The 17,774-nt window shown below is 47.2% G+C and overlaps 1 protein-coding gene across 1 annotated transcript; it reads right to left on the bottom strand.

Moving 5' to 3' along the window:
• Positions 1 to 16,759: 16,759 nt before the first annotated feature.
• On the bottom strand, positions 16,760 to 17,206 carry LOC119824385 (NHP2-like protein 1). Its single transcript, XM_038344506.1, has one exon. It carries the CDS (start codon positions 17,204 to 17,206, stop codon positions 16,760 to 16,762), a length of 447 nt encoding a protein of 148 aa, XP_038200434.1.
• Positions 17,207 to 17,774: the final 568 nt, after the last annotated feature.

Below are 17,774 nucleotides of genomic sequence, written 5' to 3'. Positions count from 1 at the left end.
ATTCAGTCAGCACAGAGCAAGAGAGGCAGGATGGTGGCCAGAGGAGAAGGGACAAGGGGGCGTGTGGGAGGGGGTGTCCCGCTTTATGCTATAATTACTACAGAAACAAAAATCACCACGAAGTAAGAGTTGATCTCAAAATTACCCTCAGGGCATCCATAAAATTATTGTCCTTTCAATGGTAACCTTATTTTGAAGAAAAGAGCATTAGCCCGGAGTGACCCATCTGAGTCATCTGATAGAATGAGAGGGAGAGAGATTAAATTTCACCAATTAATCCTGGAAGGAATGACTTTAGCATAGCTTGTTGTCTGTGTTGTTCTCAGTAAGTCCTGTAACGGTACAGGACGTCTGGGCGTACATCAGCGGTCGAAGGCACACACTGTGCCACCTCAGTGACTCTCCAGGACACCACCAAGCACTGATAGCAAGTCAGCTTATGCTGTAATAAAATTCAGTGGCTCAACACAGCACACATGTGTCAACTCAAAGCTCCAGGTTGGGGCTAGGGAGGGGGCGCGCTGGAAGCCCGGGAAATGTCTCACTAGGTGAGCACCAATGTGAGTAGGACTGCATTCCAGAGCCTGATCGTATGTCTTGGCTCTTGGCCCCTTTTCCGTCTTTAGAGAAGGTGCCTCTGTCATTGCATGGGTCTTAGTTAGGGTTTCTATTGCTGTGAAGAAACACCATGACCAGAAAGAAAGTTGGGAGTGAAAGGGTTTTTATGTGGCTTATATTTCCACATCCCTGTTCATCACTGAAGGAAGTCAGGACAGGAACTCAAGCAGGGCAGGAACCTGGAGGCAGGAGCTGATGCAGAGGTCATGGAGGGATGCTGCTTACTGGCTTGCTCTCCATGGCTTCCTCAGCTTACTTTCTTATAGAATCCAGGATCACCAGCACAGGGATGGCACCATCCCCAATAGGCGGGGCCTCCCCATTAATGATTAAGAAGGTGCCTTACAGCTAGATCTCAAGGAGGCATTTCCTCAACTGATGCTCTCGCTTGTGTCAAGTTGATACACAAAACCGGTCAGTACAGCATGACTGCCTTCTTCCTTCCTTGTCCACGCATGGAAGCCCCAGTGTTTGTACTGGGTACAACTGGATAACAGACCGCAGTCTCACGTTAAGTAAGGCCATTTAGCAGACTGAATTTCACTGTCTGCCTTCATGGTTCTTGGCTTCCTGATTTGACATATTCCCAGGTTCTAGGAGTTAGGATGAGGTTGTTTTTCTTTTTTTTTTTTCGCTGTCTTTTATTTGAGAAAAGGCAGTTCTCACTGTATAGCCCAGGCTGGCCTCAAACTCGTGATCCTCCTGCCTTGGCCTCCCAAACAGGCCTGGCTCTCTACCCCCACCCCCTGCCCTGGAATCTGAACTCAGTTCCTCATGCCTGCATGGAGAATACCTCAATCTGACCCAGCCGTATCTCCAGGCCCAGGGGTAGGGGTGTTAATCAGGAATTCTTTGTGGGGTGGGGAGGGTGCAGGTGGGTACAATTCAGCCCTTCACACTGTTTAGCTCTCATTGGATCTTCCATCCACTTATTTGGTGTTAACCCCACAGAGAAGACCCCGACGGTCTTTGCACTTCCACCAGGTCCCAAAATAGCTCCAGTTCTCCAAAGCAAGAAGTGTTGACTTTGCCCTCTTGCTTGCTAGGAGGACCATCTCATAACCTGGCTCTCTAAGGCCATGGAAGAAGGGATGAGTAAGAGCTGGATCATCACTTTTGCTGGCTTGGGCCCAGGGTTTTAATAATGATGATTTAGTCTCAGCTAAAGTCTAGTGCTGCTGTATACACACACACACACACACACACACACACACACACAGAATTTGTACAGAACACATTGTTTCACATTTTCAGGTCAGCTAAAGGTGACAAGACTGTCTTGGGGGCTGCATTCACTATTCATTTCTTTGAAGGACAGGAAAGTCGACAGATCTGGCCAAAGACATCTTCTTCATGAAATGTTCTTCCTTTCACAAGGAAGAATAAAGTGTGGACCAGTAACACATGGCCCAAGTGCATATGGACAGACATGAGTCTAGAGTGAACTCCCAAAAGTTCCTGTGGCTGTTTGCAACCAGACTAAGCTTCCAGACAGTGAGGTTTGAGGCTACAGCTCATCCTTACGTCCCCTGCACATTGTAGGGCCAGAGTGATTCCCCTGAGGCTGGCAATGTGGAGAGCAGTTCTGGCCATTTCACAGTGCCTTACTTTACACCAAGATTTCTACACACCCCACTGTGAGCTCAGTGACGGGCAGTGATGTAGAGGGGCTTGGTGAATCTGGTCAGTTTCAGGAACTTCCTGAAGCTACTGTGAGTTGTTCACTTCCTGTCTTAAGGAGCCTTCCTGCAGGATAGAGAGTGTCACACCCCCTTAGAGCATTCTGCTGTGTCACCTCTCTTTGCTTGTGTCCTGTGTCTTACAGAGCTTCCCTCCGCAGTTAAAGGAAGCTGCAACACAACACCTTACAAGCGAGGGTGAGGGTCAGTGTTCTCGTGGCCTAGGACAATGGTCTGGTGCATGAATGCAAGAAGAGCCCCGTCCTCAATCACAGTGAGGACCCTCTTGCTCTGGTTGCATTGCATTGGCCTTCCATGTGGTCACTCCAAGGTCAAGGCTGAAGAAATGGACCTGTGGGAGGAAGTGAATTCTCAGGGTGTAGGATGTGATGTGGGTGCAGAGCAAATTTTTTTTTTTTTTTTTTTTTTAGAGAGCAGGTATTGTGGGGTGGGCATGCTGGCTAATGCCTCGCCATCCAAATGCCTGGAAATGTCTGAGATCCTGAACAGGTTTGACACCATTCTCTGGAGGAAACTACAAGGAATCAATCCATGGGAGTAAATGAGTCAATTTATTTAGCTTCCGATTCAGCAGAAGAGAGCTTTGGCAGGAGCTCAGAACCCCTGGTTTTCAATTACCAGCGCCTCCTGCCCAGACCCTGCAAATCAAACTGCTGCTCTCTGTGCGCTGCGCTCTGCCTTCACATCCTTCCCTCCTCCTGCTCAATCCAATGTCCTCAGTACTATTGCTTGCCCCAAACTAGCTTCCTTCTTGCTTTTTACTTGCTTTTCCTCCCCCCTCTGTGGTTGCTCTCTCCTTTCATTCGTGTACTCTGTTCGGAAGGCTCTGTGCACCTTCACCTGTTGTCCCTAAAACCTACTAAGAATTCTGTCATGACTGTCTGATCTAGTCACAAGCAAGTATTTTAACTTCCGCCAGTTGGTCCTCAGACTGAACGTCACAGACACACTCTTGTCCAACTTCCTCCGAGTTGTACCCAGTTTAATGTTTAGCTCTGTTCTGTTAGAAAGGAGTTGTGTGGTAGGTTGGAATGAGAATGGCCCCTGAGTGTTTGAATTCTTAGTCCCCAGCTAATGGAGCTGTTTGGGAAGGATTAGGAGGTGTGGCCTTGTTGATGGAGGCGTGTCACTGGGGGGATAGGCTTTGAAGTTTCAGAAGTCCATGTCAAGTTCAGTCTCCCTCCACCCCCCCTCCCCCACCTCTGCCTGGTGTCTGTGAGCTCTCGGCTACTGCTCCAGCACCATGCCTGCCTGCCTGCCACCATGCTTCCCACCAAGATGATCATGGACTTTACCCTCTGCAACTCTAAGCAAGCCCCCAATTAAATGTGTTTTTTTTTTAAGTTGCCTTGGTCATGGTGTTTCATCAAAGCAATAGAACAGTGACTAAGACAAGTAGGATTCAGGAAGAAGGGTGAATGCCAGGCAGCGCCAGGGCAGGACAGGGGAAGCCAGATGAACATCAGAGCTGTGGTCACACACACACAGCTCTTGGCATCTGCTACTCTCAAGCCCAGGGATTAGTCAGCTGCAGGTGAGAAATACTTGAAAAGAAAGATGTGTTCTGAACATAGACAGACTTGGCTTTTCTCATCACCCTTCCTGAAGAGCACATTCTAGTGACTAGAGAGCACAATCTACCATCTGTTTGGGAAGCACAGTCTAGCAACTGTTTGGAGAGCATAATTTAGCGACTGTTTGGGGAGCACAGTGTAATGACTATTTGAGGAGTACATTCTAACGAAGGTTTAGGGAGCACAGTCTAGTGACTGGGGAGCACAATTTAGCAATTGGGGAACACAGTATAACGACTGTTTAGGGAGCATAGTCTAGTGACTGGGGAGTACAGTTTAGTGACTCTTTAGGGAGCACAGTCTAGTGACTGGGGAACACAGTTTGGTGATTATTTAGGGAGCACAGTTTAGTGACTGGGGAGCACAGTTTAGCTACCAGGGAGTACAATTTGGGGAGCAGAGTTTAGTGACCGGGGAGGACAGTCTAATGACTGCTTAGGGAACATTATCATCGTATTGGGTATTACAAGCGATCTAGAAATGATTCAAACTCTACACAGGCTACATGCAGGCACCATGCTACTCTACACAAGAGATCTGAGCGTTTGCCCTCAGAATTTGCCTTTGGCCACAATTTCTGAGCCCATTCCCCAGAGATATCTGAGGTACATTTTACATTTACAGAGGATAACTGGGAGATTCTAGAAAGAGGATATAAATCATCCATGGTATTTGCTTGTCATGAATGGAGTTTCATGCTTGGTGTGGTGGCTTGAAAGTGTAATCCCAGTACCTAGAAGGCTGAGGCAGGGGGATTGCCAGGGGTTTGAGGGCAGCCTTGCTATGAGTGAAATTGTAATCCCGGTACCTAGAAGGCTACAGCAGGGGGATCGCCAGGGGTTTGAGGGTGGCCTGGGTTACAGAGTGAAGCTGTGTCTATGAAACACAGAGTTTCATAGACACTGGAATTTGTCAAAATAAATAAATAAAGCAAGCTCACTTTCAGCTCTACTTGCTTCAGATTTCAAAGTGAACGTCTTTAATTCAACAGACTTCTGACTGGCTCAAAGTAGACACAGACACACAGACAACAAACCTTGTTGGGACCCAGCCAATGGCCATTTTTAAACCAATGAACAAATGGGTTTCACTGGGCCATCTCCAGAGGGTTCCTGTCCAAACTGTAGTATTGGCCTAGTGAGTCCCTCTCTCTAGATTAAAAGCCCCCAACTCTCCCACTGCTGTGGTTTGAATATGACTTATTCCCCAAACGGAAACTTGTGTAGGAAACATGGCCCTCAGTTTGGTAGTGTTGAGAGGTGGTGGGCCCTTCAGGAGCTGGGAGCTAGTAAGAGGTCATTCGGGTGCTGTCCTGGGAGAGGATTAAGTAGTTCTCAAGGGAGGGGTCCCAGTTAGCTTATTGGAAGAGGCTTATTTTAAAAGAGCAAGTCTGATTCTTCCCTGGCCTCGGTCACTTTCTGTCTCACCATGTGACACCCCTCCCCCATACACACTCTTCTGCCATGAAGCCATTTGTCACAGTGTGATGCAGGCAGGGAGCAGAGGGGCCTTTCCAAAGCCACCCATGAGGTTCCAACTTTTGGCCTCAGAAAGTGTAAGCTAAGTGAATGGCCCTTTATGTTCACACCCTCAACTATTCTGTTGTAAGCTTGGCAAACGAGCCAGTATCTCCCTTCAGTTTCCTTTATGGCGTGCACTTTCGTGCCCGGCAAGTTAATAAACTTGGCTTTTGTTTCTATTACTGTGTAGCCCTGGTGGTCTTTCTTTTACTTCCAAAGGGATCTCTGGCGGAGTCATGCTAACTAACAATTACTACCTGGCTGCAGCCCATCAGAGCCTTTGAACATGGAGAACAACAAAACACCAAAATGCAACTCCAGGCTGTCATAAATCCAACCAAAAAGCAAGACTGGAGTGATAGCTAACATCCTCCATCAGACAGGACGCTAGATTTAACCCCAAAGAGCTTCCTAGGTCAGATATTTTTCCAGTTAGGAATTCATTTCAACTGTATCCATTCAGTCCCCACAGTGGTTTAGCGTCTAGTGTGTGGGGTGTCTGTGGCTTAACATTTAAAGATTAGTAACTGATAAGGATCAGAAGCCATGATTGTTACAAAGAACACTTGTTACTTCTTAATTAGTTGCCACATACGCTACAAAGTCTAATTAGTTTAGGCAGGGCTTGTGTTGGCTCGATTCGTGATACAAACCCCAGATTGTCTCAGAAGAACCCCCTACTCCTCCCCCAACTATTAGCTCATCTTGTTTCCCAGTCTTATTAAGTTAACCTGGGAGATTTCTGTTCTAATCACTCAGGGTTTCTACAGCACAACTTTGAAAGTGGGGAATTCTCGGCGTTCTGAACATTACGCCTCAATAAGAGAAACATCCCGTGTTTTCCCCATGAGAACACTTTCCTCCCACTCCAAGAGACCATTATAATTTGTTTCCCCCACTGGAAGATTACTAATGTACTTCATATTCAGGAAGGAAATATACGGAACACAGAGCAGGGTCTATTTGATGTATTCCTGGCTATAGCTTTAGCTATTCAAACAGGTCGTATTTTTGCCTCTGTGTCTGCCTTTTAGTGAATTTGTCTTGATTAAAAAAAAATGCAGAATGCTTTGCTTGTAGTTAGTCTGATTAGACCAATGTCTCTAATCGTGGCCTTTCCTCTTACCATGTACTGAAATGACTGCCACCAAACATGGGTAGCATCACTGGGCACTTACAAGATGGCATTGGAAATCACTCCCTCTGTTCTTATGACTCAAGTCATTTTCTTCTTTCCTTCCTGTTCGGGGAGATCTGTTTGTAGTGATTGTTCCGAGACTACCAATAGAGTCCGACTTCAGTTTAGAGAGTGGAGTCCACATTCAGCTGGCTGGGGTGGACCATACAGTTTCCCAGCTGACTCAGAGGGAGATGGAAGGACATACGGAAAAGGAAGAGGAAGGGTCCAGGGATTACGTGGCCCTTTTGATCCGGGAAGTGGAGAGAGGCAGGATTGTATCTGGGTCACTCTGTGGATCTCTCAGGTTTATTCCCTACTATTTATTCCTGAGTTTTGTCTATCTATCTGTCTGTCTGTCTATCTATCTATCTATCTATCTATCTATCTATCATCTATCTATCTATCTATCTATCTATCTATCTATCTATCTATCTATCTATTTTTAGTCTTTTGAGACAGGGTTTCTCTGTGTAACAGTTCTGGCCTGGCCTGGAACTAGCTCTTATAGACCAGGCTGGCCTTGAACTCACCAAGATCTGCTCGCCTCTGCCTCCCAAGTGCTGGGATTAAAGGCGTGCACCACCACCACCCAGCCTGAGTTTTATTTTTTAAGAAAACTATAAAAGAAATTGTCATTCCTTCCCTCAGACATTTGGTAACAGGCTGTTGTTATTTGAATGTAGGTTGATGTATTTGAACATTTGGTCCTTAGTTGATAGTGCTGTTCTAGAAGGTTTTGAACCCTTCCAAAGGTGGAGACTTGATGGGGGAAGTTGGTCACTGGGGGCAGGCCTTGAGGTTGTGTGGCCTAGCTCACCTTCCTGCTGGCTCTCTGCCTCTTGTTCTTCCAATATGTAAGGAGCCCAGGAATGCCAACTCCACTCTCCTACTGGCATGGAACCCTGCTGCCATACCCTCCCCACCATGACGGACCCTATCCCTTCAGACTGTGAGCCAAAACAACCTCCCCGTTGCTTCTTTCTTCCCCTTCCCTTACCCCCACTTCTTGTCAGGTATCTGGTCATAGCAACTTGAATACTAACGAGTGCACAGGCAGAAGTCTGAGCATGCAATGGCTTCTCTGGATGGTTCTAGGCAAACCAGAGCAAAGGCTGTCCAGAATGAATGCCTCGCATTATGTCACATCTCTGGAACGTGGATGGTGAAGTTCCTGTATGCTGGGCCTGGGAGACCATCAGTGCCATGATATTAATGATGCTTATTTCTCAGCCTTTTATAGAAACCTTCTATTCCTCTTTTACGCACCACTCATGTTATTAATGGCGTATTGAGGAAGGGTGACAGAGCTGTCATGGCCCCGGCTCTGACTTTGCTCTCCAGCCACCATCCTTGCTCTGTATCACCCTGCAGGGGGTGTACACTGCCAGCCTCACCAGGAAATCTGGAACACTCAGCCCCCTTCACAACGCTCTGAAGTGACCAGCAATCAAAATAGAGATGATTGATTCTAGGTGCCTGGCACCCTGTGCCTGGGGTTAGCTTTGCTGGGCAGGGTTAGGTGTCCCAAGACCCTGCCAGTTTGGAAGGTAAGTTGAGGCTAGGGAGTTCTTAAGGGGTTCCAGGCTCAGGGAGTCTGCTGGTGTGCCCATGAGGAGCTCTCAGACTCCTTCCTGGGTATACCCTTCCTAGTTAGATAAAAAGGAAAGATGCTGGGGCCAGAAAGACCGGCTCTGCTCCTGCAAGGTCTGGAAAGCTCCCCAGGGTTCAGACTGGCAGACAGAGCAATTTCTAGGGAGTTAGGTTTGGTTTTCATTCTGATTTCTATCTCAGGCATTAAAATTCAGGCTTTAAAGAAAGGCCCTAGCCGTCATGTTTTAATGACCCTCACTGGCTACGAGGTGATTTATGATGGAAAGTTTTGTTTAAACATTAAACACTAATGGTTGTGTTCTGCTCTTAAGAACTGAAGGCCGACAGTTGGAAATGGGCTCACAACATGCTCTGCCCTGAGGTCTTCGTTGATGACTAAGGTGACCTTTGAGAAATGGCGCACCGGAATCGGAATTGAATATACCCCCACCTTTTGCACACCGTTCCCGTGGGGTCTTGGGCTGCACCCCTCTCCTGAACAGCTGGAGACTTCATTATTTTGAAAGCACCTTTTGAAAGTTTTTTTTGCCCCAAATGGCTGATGGATCAGTTAGGAATCTGTGGTCGATTGCTTCTTTTCCGTTTGATGCTACAACACTACCCCGAGGCTCAGATGGCCGACCTCCCCCCTCCCACCCCTGCTTCTCGGTACTAGTAGCTGCTGTCTGGCACAAAACTACCATTCGTATATGTTATTCTATTTAAAGTCTGCAAAGTATCCTGAGGTCTATGCCATAAAATTCCTGCTGAAAATATGAGGGATTCAGGTTTAGACACGTTGACTTTCTAAGGACAGCTTGTAATGAAGATTTGTAATAGGCTTTTTGTTTCCAAATACTGAATCCTTTCTGCTGCCTCACTTGGCCAACTAAATCCTCATTACGTGACTGGCAGAGCCCCGGAGATGTGCGGTTACTTTGTTTTTGAGTGAGTGGTGTGTTACTGGGTCACTGGGAGTAGTGACAGTAACACAATAGAAAACAATTGCATTGGGCTTGACCAAGTCCTGGCCACTGTTTCAAGCATTTTATCTGTGTTAAATCATGGAATGCTCTGTAGGTGAAAGAAACAGCTCTCACGTCAAAGGGCATAAAAATTAGTTTATTTCGGAGCTAAATGTGAGTAACGATGGCCCAGGAACACAGATTTAGACCAATCCAAATTCCATGTTCCAAGTTGTGATGTCTCTTCTGGTAAGAGAACAGAGTCAACGATTGAGACACTTTTAAACACATTGGTGGAAAAGTTAAAGGCGGGTTATAAAGAGGGGAAATAAGCTATGGGCCTAGAGAGTCGGATGATACTCAGAGCCTTTTGGTTTGTGGGGCCTCAGGGTCTGATTGTCCATTCCAAGTGATTCACCTGATAGTCACAAAAGTGCTAGGTCTGGTTCAGAGGAGGGGAAGAAATGGCCATTAAGAGGATTACAGGTAGCTCAAGACAGATTGTTTCTGGCCTTGTAATATGGCCGCCTTTCCACACTCCCTGAAGTTGTCTGAGGCAGATTTGCAGAAGGCTGTAATCTTCTAAGTTCGTCATCGTATCAGGTATCTAGGAAGGAGGACAGATTGATTCTGGCGCATGGCATCAGTCTGAGGAGCTGGCTCCATCGGTGTGGGCCTTTGGCGATGCCGAAGGTCGAGAGCCAGGCAGAGCAGAGAAGCTCAGGGCAGGTAGGAAGTGGAAACAGGAACGGACAGGAAGGAGCCGGGCAGGACTCCTTTCAAAGGTGCACCTCCAGGGTTCGGCTTCCCCCAAGTAAGCTTAGCCTCTTGCTACCGTCCTATCGTCCATTCACATTTCAGTTAATTAATTGTGTGCCCATGGAAGTGAGAGAATACCTTGGGAGAGCTGGTTCTCTTGTAAGGCCCACCAGCCCAAGGATGAGGTGACTTCTTGGGGTGCTGGGAATTGTAGTTCTTGGAAAATAGCAACGCCTCATGGGAAAAATACGGTGGCCATGCAGGTTTGTCCGTAAGAAACCCTACAGCTCGCACCTCGGTGCCACTCATCTGGGCATTCCAGGGAGTGGTCCTGACCAAAGTCCATCTTGGTCAGTATTTAATCAGAGCTCCAAATTTGGCTCAAATGGTGGAACTGGTTTCTCTCACGGCAGATCTCAGGATTAACATTCTCTTTCCATCACGTGGGTCCTGGGAGTTGAGCTCCTGCCATTGGGCATGGAAGCAAGTGCCTAGCTGAGTCATCTTGCAGGCTTTGGTGTTCGAGCCAGGATTTCTCACTGAACCTGGCACTCATCCACTGACTGAACTGATTACTCCGTGGCTCCCAGGGATCCTTCTGCCTTTGTCTCTCCAGCGCTGGAAGTAAGGGTATGTGCTGCCATGCGTGAATTTTATGTAGGTGCTGGGGGTTGAACTCAGGTCCTCAGGCTTGCCTGTAAAGCACCTAACTGAATCATCTCCCTAGCCCTCTATTAACGTTTAAATCCATCAGTAGGAAAAAAAAAATCTATTTATGAAGGCTAGAGACCACATAAACTGGACACTTCTCCGGCTCTTTCTTGGACATTGCTTGTACAGGGGACCAGGCCTTGAATCTACAAAACATTTCAGGGGGACACTTCACTGCTAAGCCCCATGATATAATATTTTAGTGCATTTGGGCTGCTAGGTCAAAATAATGTGTAGTAGGCCTTATAAGAAGTGGTCAAGGTGCCTGGTCTCGTGGCGCCCGTGGACTGGGGATCTGGCAGAGCTTTGCCCTCAGCTTCCTTATGGCGCCTTCTTAGTGTGTTCTCAGATACTAATCCTGTTCATAACAATTTTCTCTCAGTGCTTGATCATCTGCCGAAGGTCCACCTGTACTCTGAGGATGTCATAGCTTCATTTTCAGCTTGACTCACCTAGGGAGAGGGAACCTCTGTTGGGGCACTGCCTTGGTCAGATGGGCCTGTGACCTCGTCAGTGGGGCATTTTTTAGATTGCCAACTGTTGTAGGAGGGCCCAGCTTTCTGTGGGCGGTGCCACCCTTAGGCATCGCTGAGCAGGCCAGTCCACAGCACTCCCCCGGGGTCTCTGCTACAATCCCTGCCTCCAGGTTCCTGCCTTGACTTTACTCAGTGACAGAGGTGACAAAGAAGTAGATGCCACATAAGCCCTTTTCTCCCTCAAGTTGGTTCTGGTCAGTGTTGTGTTCACAGCAATGGGAAGCAACTAGAGCAGGGAGGCCAGATTTCAGCACAGATACAGGAGTACACAAATGTTCCATCTGGAAACACAGGCAGGTTGGATGCCAAATCTGTGCTTTCAGTCTTCTCTTTCCAACCTCTCTACCCAGTGTGGGCGGAGCTTCCAGGTGGCTTTGTCGAGAGCTTGCTGTACTCGACCGATAGGAGCCTGGACAGTGCTTCCAGGGGATTGTCTGTATCAGTTTCACATTCCCAGCACCTAGGTGGTGTGTCAGTCCTGAAACCAGGTAGAATCATTCCTAGCAAATGTGTAAGTGGCGGAGAGGAAGACACGGTCCCTTCCATATCCTGAAGTCAATGAGAGACATCAGAGGATGCTAGGGACTCTCCCTTCCTGTCACACCTTACATCTTCACGCAAGTCTGTGGGCCCAGTTTTCTCACCCCTCTGTAGCTGGGTTTTCCTGTGGGCTTCCAGCTCACAAATTACGATGCAGAGACTTATTAATTATGAAAACTTGGCCTCAGCTTATGCTTGTTTCTCACTAGTTCTTATAACTTAAATTAATACATATTTCTTTCTTTTTTTTTTTTTTTTTTGGTTTTTCGAGACAGAGTTTCCCTGTAGTTTCTAGAGCCTGTCCTGGAACTAGCTCTTGTAGACCAGGCTGGCCTCGAACTCAGAGATCCGCCTGCCTCTGCCTCCCGAGTGCTGGGATTAAAGGCGTGCGCCACCACCGCCCGGCTTCTTTCTTTTTTAAAAAAAGATTTACTTATTTATTTGTTTATTATGTATACAGTGTTCTGCCTGCATGTATGCCTGCAGACCAGAAGAGGGCATCAGATCTCAAACGGATGGTTGTGAACCACCATATGGGTGCTAGGAATTGAACTCAGGACCTTTGGAAGAACAACCAGTGCTCTTAACCACTGAGCCATCTCTCTAGCCCACTTTTTTTTTTGATTTTTGAGACAGGGTTTCTCTGTAGCTTTGGAGCCTGTCCTGGAATTAGCTCTTGTAGATAAGGCTGGCCTCGAACTCACAGAGATCTGCCTGCCTCTGCCTCCCAAGTGCTGGGATTAAAGGCGTGCGCCACCACCACCCATAATACATATTTCTTTAATCTACATTCTTTCACGAGGTTCATTACCTCATCTCCATACTGCCCTTCCTGCTTCCTCCATGTTTGGCTGGTGACTCGGCCTTTCTTCTTCCCAGAGTTCTCTCTCTGCCCAGAAGTCCTGCCTACACTCTTCTGCCTAGCTATTGGCTGGTCAGCTTTTTATCACACCAATCACAGCAATCCATCTTCACACAGTGTGCACATATCCCACAATACCCCTCCTTACTGTTGTTCAGCTACAGTTGTCTTGGACTAAGTTATCCCCACGGCTGACAGTGTCAATGAGGAGAAGCCCCTCTCCACCTCCCCACAGACTGCTCTGTTTTCTTTCTGGCTGCCCCAACCCCCTTACTAAGCTCCCTCTGCCACGTCCTCTTGCTCTGAACGTGGGTGTGCTCCTCAGGGCACCCTTACTACTTACCATGTCTACTCAGCTTTCTATAGCTGTGACAAAATGACTGGGGTACATGTGCGGGATTAACTTAGAGAGGAAAGGTTGGTTCTCTCCAAGGGCATGCCCAGTGACTAACTCCTTTAGGCTCTACCTTCTCAAGTCCCCACCACCTCCTCATCCTATCAGCTGGAAACAGAATCTATGACACATGCCTTTGTGGACCACTGAAGCTGTCAACCAGCACACATGCTTGGGATGTGCTTCTCCGGATGTTTTCAGGGCTCCATCTATTTTCTTGTGCAGAACCCCATCCCAATACCAATACCCCGCAGGGAATCCTGCCTCCAACATACTCAGCAGTCTTTCCTATGGCCTGCTTTAGTTTTCTTGTTGCTTTGCACATTCACAGATTAACACCTAGGTGATTAATTAATTAATTAATACTAATAAATTCAATAGGAATAGGACTTTGCGCCTATTCACTACTGGGTTCCTAGTGCTTCACAGACTCCTGGCTTGTGGAAGACCTCCAACAGAGTGTTGAAGGTGAACAAAGAGTTGATGAAGAAGTAGTTGGTGTGAGTAGGAAGACAGCAAGGAGATGGTGCAGCCACAGAAGCCTTTCAAGAAGGAGGGCCTCCTGACAGTGGGGGGGGGCACCTTTGATACCAGCACTTGAGAGGCAGAGGTACGCGGATCTCTGTGAGTTCGAGGTCAACCTGGTCTACAGAGTGAGTTTCAGGACAGCCAGGGCTACACAGAGAAACTCCGTCTTGAAAACCCAATAAAACAAAACAACAACAGAGGAGGAGAAGGGAGAGAAAGAGGAGGAAGAGGAGGAGGAGGAAGAGAAGGAGGAGGAAGAGGAGGAGGAGGAGGAAAAGAAGGAGAAGGAGGAGGAAGAAGAGGAGGGGGGCATTCATCAATATGCTGACAGGAGGTCCAAGGGATGGAGAAGGGACATTGAGTTTGGATGCAAGGTCGAAGAGGTGGGGAGACTGAGCAGGGACGTCAGATTGGGATCTCCTTCCCACTCTACCGCTCCTGGTGAGCTAGAGACTCCTTTGCAAGGCTATTCATTTTGGAAGGGCAGGTTAGCGCAACACTGAAGCAAATAGACATAGGTAGACATCATTAATGTCATCGTGGGGGGAAATTACTTGATTTGATTATAGATTATGATGCAATAATCCACAAAGAGAGACAATCCATAGAATTTTCTAGAGAGATATCTAGACAGGTTTAATAAAAGAGTAAGTTAGCCATACAACCCAGGTTTGACTGTTGGTGTGAGACTGTTAAAACTTAGCTAAGTGTGGCAATGCACACCTTTAATTCCAGCACTTAGGAGGCAGACGCAGGTAGAACTCTATGAGTTTGAGGCCATCTTGGTCTACATAGTGAGTTCCAGGTCAGCCAGGACTGCATAGTGAGACCCCGTTAAAAGAAAGTTGGAATCCACTTTTTAAAAAAAAAATTTGTTAGAATATCTACATGTCTACTAAGGAAAAGGATAAGTATAACTTTATATATAAAGTTATTATTTTTTATTTATATAAAAAATAAGGCCATAAATTTATTTCCTAAATGGTCTCTGTGGGGTGCCTGGGAGATTAGCACAACTGCCTTCATATGGCTGTTTCTGAAATGGTGGATCGTGGGGACTATTATTCCTCTGCTATCTGCCAATATTTTTGAAATAATTAAAAAATGAATAGGTTAGCTGTACATGTACTTAAATAACTAGATGCAGAGGCTGAGTGAGCCAACTGTGAGAAGCCTGAGGAGAGAACCAAAGCGCAGGATGCACAATACTCTCTGTGTGGTCACCTCTGCTCCGAAAGCATGCAAGTGATGGAGGACTCTTATTGGTTAATAAAGAAACTGCCTTGACTTTTTGATAGGGCAGGATTTAGGTGGGTGGAGTAGACAGAACAGGAAGAAGGAAGTGAGACAGATGGCTCAGACAGTCGCCGTGCCTCTCCTCTCTGAGACGGTCTCAGGTTAAGATCTCTCCTGGTAAGCCACCCCTCGTGGTACTACACAGATTATTAGAAATGGGTTAACCAAGTAGCCAGTAAGAGGCTAGAGCTAATGGGCCAGGCAGTGTTTAAATGAATACAGTTTGTGTGTTGTTATTTTGGGGCATAAGCTAGCTATGCAGGAGTTGGGCGGGATGAAAAGCAGGCCTGCCCGCAGCTCCTCACTACATGCAAGGACCCATCCAATTGGCTCCTTTGGAGCCAGTTGTCATGAAACAAGCTGGTCTTAAGCTACCCTGTCACTCCTTCCAGAGACCATTCTGGTTATTGCCGCTGGCAGTGGGACTCCAGGGGTCTGTGCAGAGCTCAGAATCAAGCAGGACACTGCCATTTACTTTGCTTAATTTTTGTCATCCCAAGACCCCTGGGACCTGCAGAGCCAGCCCTGATGAAAACACACACTGATGGAGGAGTGTCTATGTATTACTTTCATTATTAATAAAGATACTGCCTTGGCCCTTTAAGAGGCAGAAAATTAGGTAGGTGGAGTAGACAGAACAGAATTGTGGGAACAAGGAAGCAGAGTTGGGGAGACGCTTCAGGCAGTCGCCATAGTGAGTCTCCATGCTTCTCCTCTCCAAGATGGACGCAGGTTAAGATCTCTCCTGGTAAGCCACACCTCGTGGTGCTACACAGATTACTAAATATGGGTTAAAGGAAGATGTGAGAATTAGCCAATAAGAGGCTGAAACTATGGGCCAGTCAGTGTTTAAAAGAATACAGTTTCCGTGTAATTATTTTGGGTAAAGCTAGCCGGGTGGCGGGATCCAGCCCCGTCGTTCCTTCTACACACACACACACACACACACACACACACACACACACACACACACACATGCGCGCGCGCGCTAATGCGGCTCTTGGCTCTCAACCCGCGACGTTCTTCAGCTTCTCTGACTGCCTAAAGCAGTGTGCACACTTGGCTTACCCCGTACACATTTTGTAGCATCATAAAATTTACTTTTATTGAGCGGGTGAGAGCCAAGGTCAAATTCTAAAATCGATTTTCTTGGAAAGTGGAAACTGGTAACTGACCCTGTGTATTTTTTTTTTGTTTTGTTTTTTCATTTAAAACACAATATGAACATATTTATTAGGATGCTCAAGAATGAACAACATTATTCTCACTCTCTTCATGTGATAGAGAATACATTTGACCCATGTTGAGGGAGGAAAGGGGTAGGGCTCCCAAAGTGGGTGTCAAACAGCCCCACAAGAAATCCCCATTCAGTGAAGGGCAGGATGTCCCTGATAGCATTGTCTCTGGTCTAAGTTCCAGCCCCGGTATCCTTTATTCCAACTATTCTGTCCTTGTCACTCTTCCGGATCCAGGCAGTCAGACTCAGGCCGCCTGAGTCTGCAGACCATCCCTTTGAATGGTTCCTGCCTTGATGGGGTGAGAATAGAAGGTATCAAAAACACAACAATAAGTGGCACTTGGACGTAGGTTTAACATCAGACTTTTTCTTCAAACGACGGTGGGCGGGAGGGACTGCTTCCCAAAGAAAGATCTTCAGTCATGGTAGCATATATGGAGATCTCATATGCAAAGGCATGAGGGACCGGTGTTACTGTCATCTTGTCCTGCACAGAGGAATGAGTTTGCAGATGAAAGTGGACACTATCCTTGGCTTAGGTTTTTCCTGGTTCTTTCCACTGTTAAATTGTGACGTTCTGCCTCTCACCTGCCTTAGATATCATTTCACTTAGATTAAGTGAAACAGATTAAAAAATGGTAGGAGAGGATGGAGAGATGGGACAGAACAACCCTGTAAGACTATAAAAAAGTACAAAAACCAGATGTAGTACAATATTTATAATAGAAACTGGCTGAAAACACTACATGCTAACAGACGGTATGATACAGAGTAGGGTGGGAGCAGACGGGAAGGGCAGAGCCACAGGCCGACACCAGGAGCCTTTCAATAGACTGCTGGATGGACTGGATCTGCTGCTTTAGCTGAGAGCCTTCTCTGATGGTAACCGAACAGGCGATGACAGGTCTGGAGACCCCACAGGCCCGTCCTAGGGCCTTCTTGGGGCTCACAAATACATAGGGGACATTCTTGTCTTCACACAGCAGTGGGCGGTGCAGGATGATCTCCAAGGGCTCAGTGTCTGCTGCCATCACGATGAACTCAGAGATGCCTCTGTTGAGGGTTTTGGTGGCTTCATTGGCTCCTTTCCGAAGCTGCTTGTAGTTGTACGACTGCTGAACAAGGTCCAGCAGCTTCTTGGTGAGATGGGCATCTGCGAGGGGATAGGCCTTCGGGTTCACATCAGCCTCTGTCATGTCTGCGGTGCGCTGGCCTCGCCGCGGGTCGAGAACAGCCTAGCTCCGACAGACCGAAAGCGCCGCTCGGAAAGACGAGCGGAAGTCCTTGTTTTTTTAAAAACTGAATTCTACAATAGCGAGAAGTTGCTATTGTTTTGCCTTCTGACTGTGTTAAAGGATCAAGACCACGAGGCTGGAGAGATGTCTCAGCAGCTAAGAGCACCTGATGCTCTTTCTTGCAAAGGACCCAGGTCTGGTTTCCAGCATACACGGTAGCTCTCAGCCAGCCATTATTGCAGATCCAGGGGATCTGATGCCCTTTTCTGGCCTCCATAGGCATTGTATGCACGTGCACATGCATACATGCTGACAACCCTGTGTGTATAGAGACTCAGTGGAATCCATTCCTTCTCTACTCAAAGCTCCAGAGAGAGCGGCTCACACTGACTATTCCTTTTTCACTTCTTGCTGTTTCCCCAGCACCTGCAGCATGACTTCCCGTCTCCTATCTTCTCATGGCTACAACGCCTCCACCACTCACATGCCAACAGGCTTCTTCTGTGTAACTGGAGCCTCCCCTGACCTC

Source organism: Arvicola amphibius, chromosome 10 (genome assembly GCF_903992535.2).
Source record: "Arvicola amphibius chromosome 10, mArvAmp1.2, whole genome shotgun sequence".
NCBI lineage: Eukaryota > Metazoa > Chordata > Mammalia > Rodentia > Cricetidae > Arvicola > Arvicola amphibius.
This window is presented reverse-complemented; position numbering and strand designations above follow the sequence as displayed.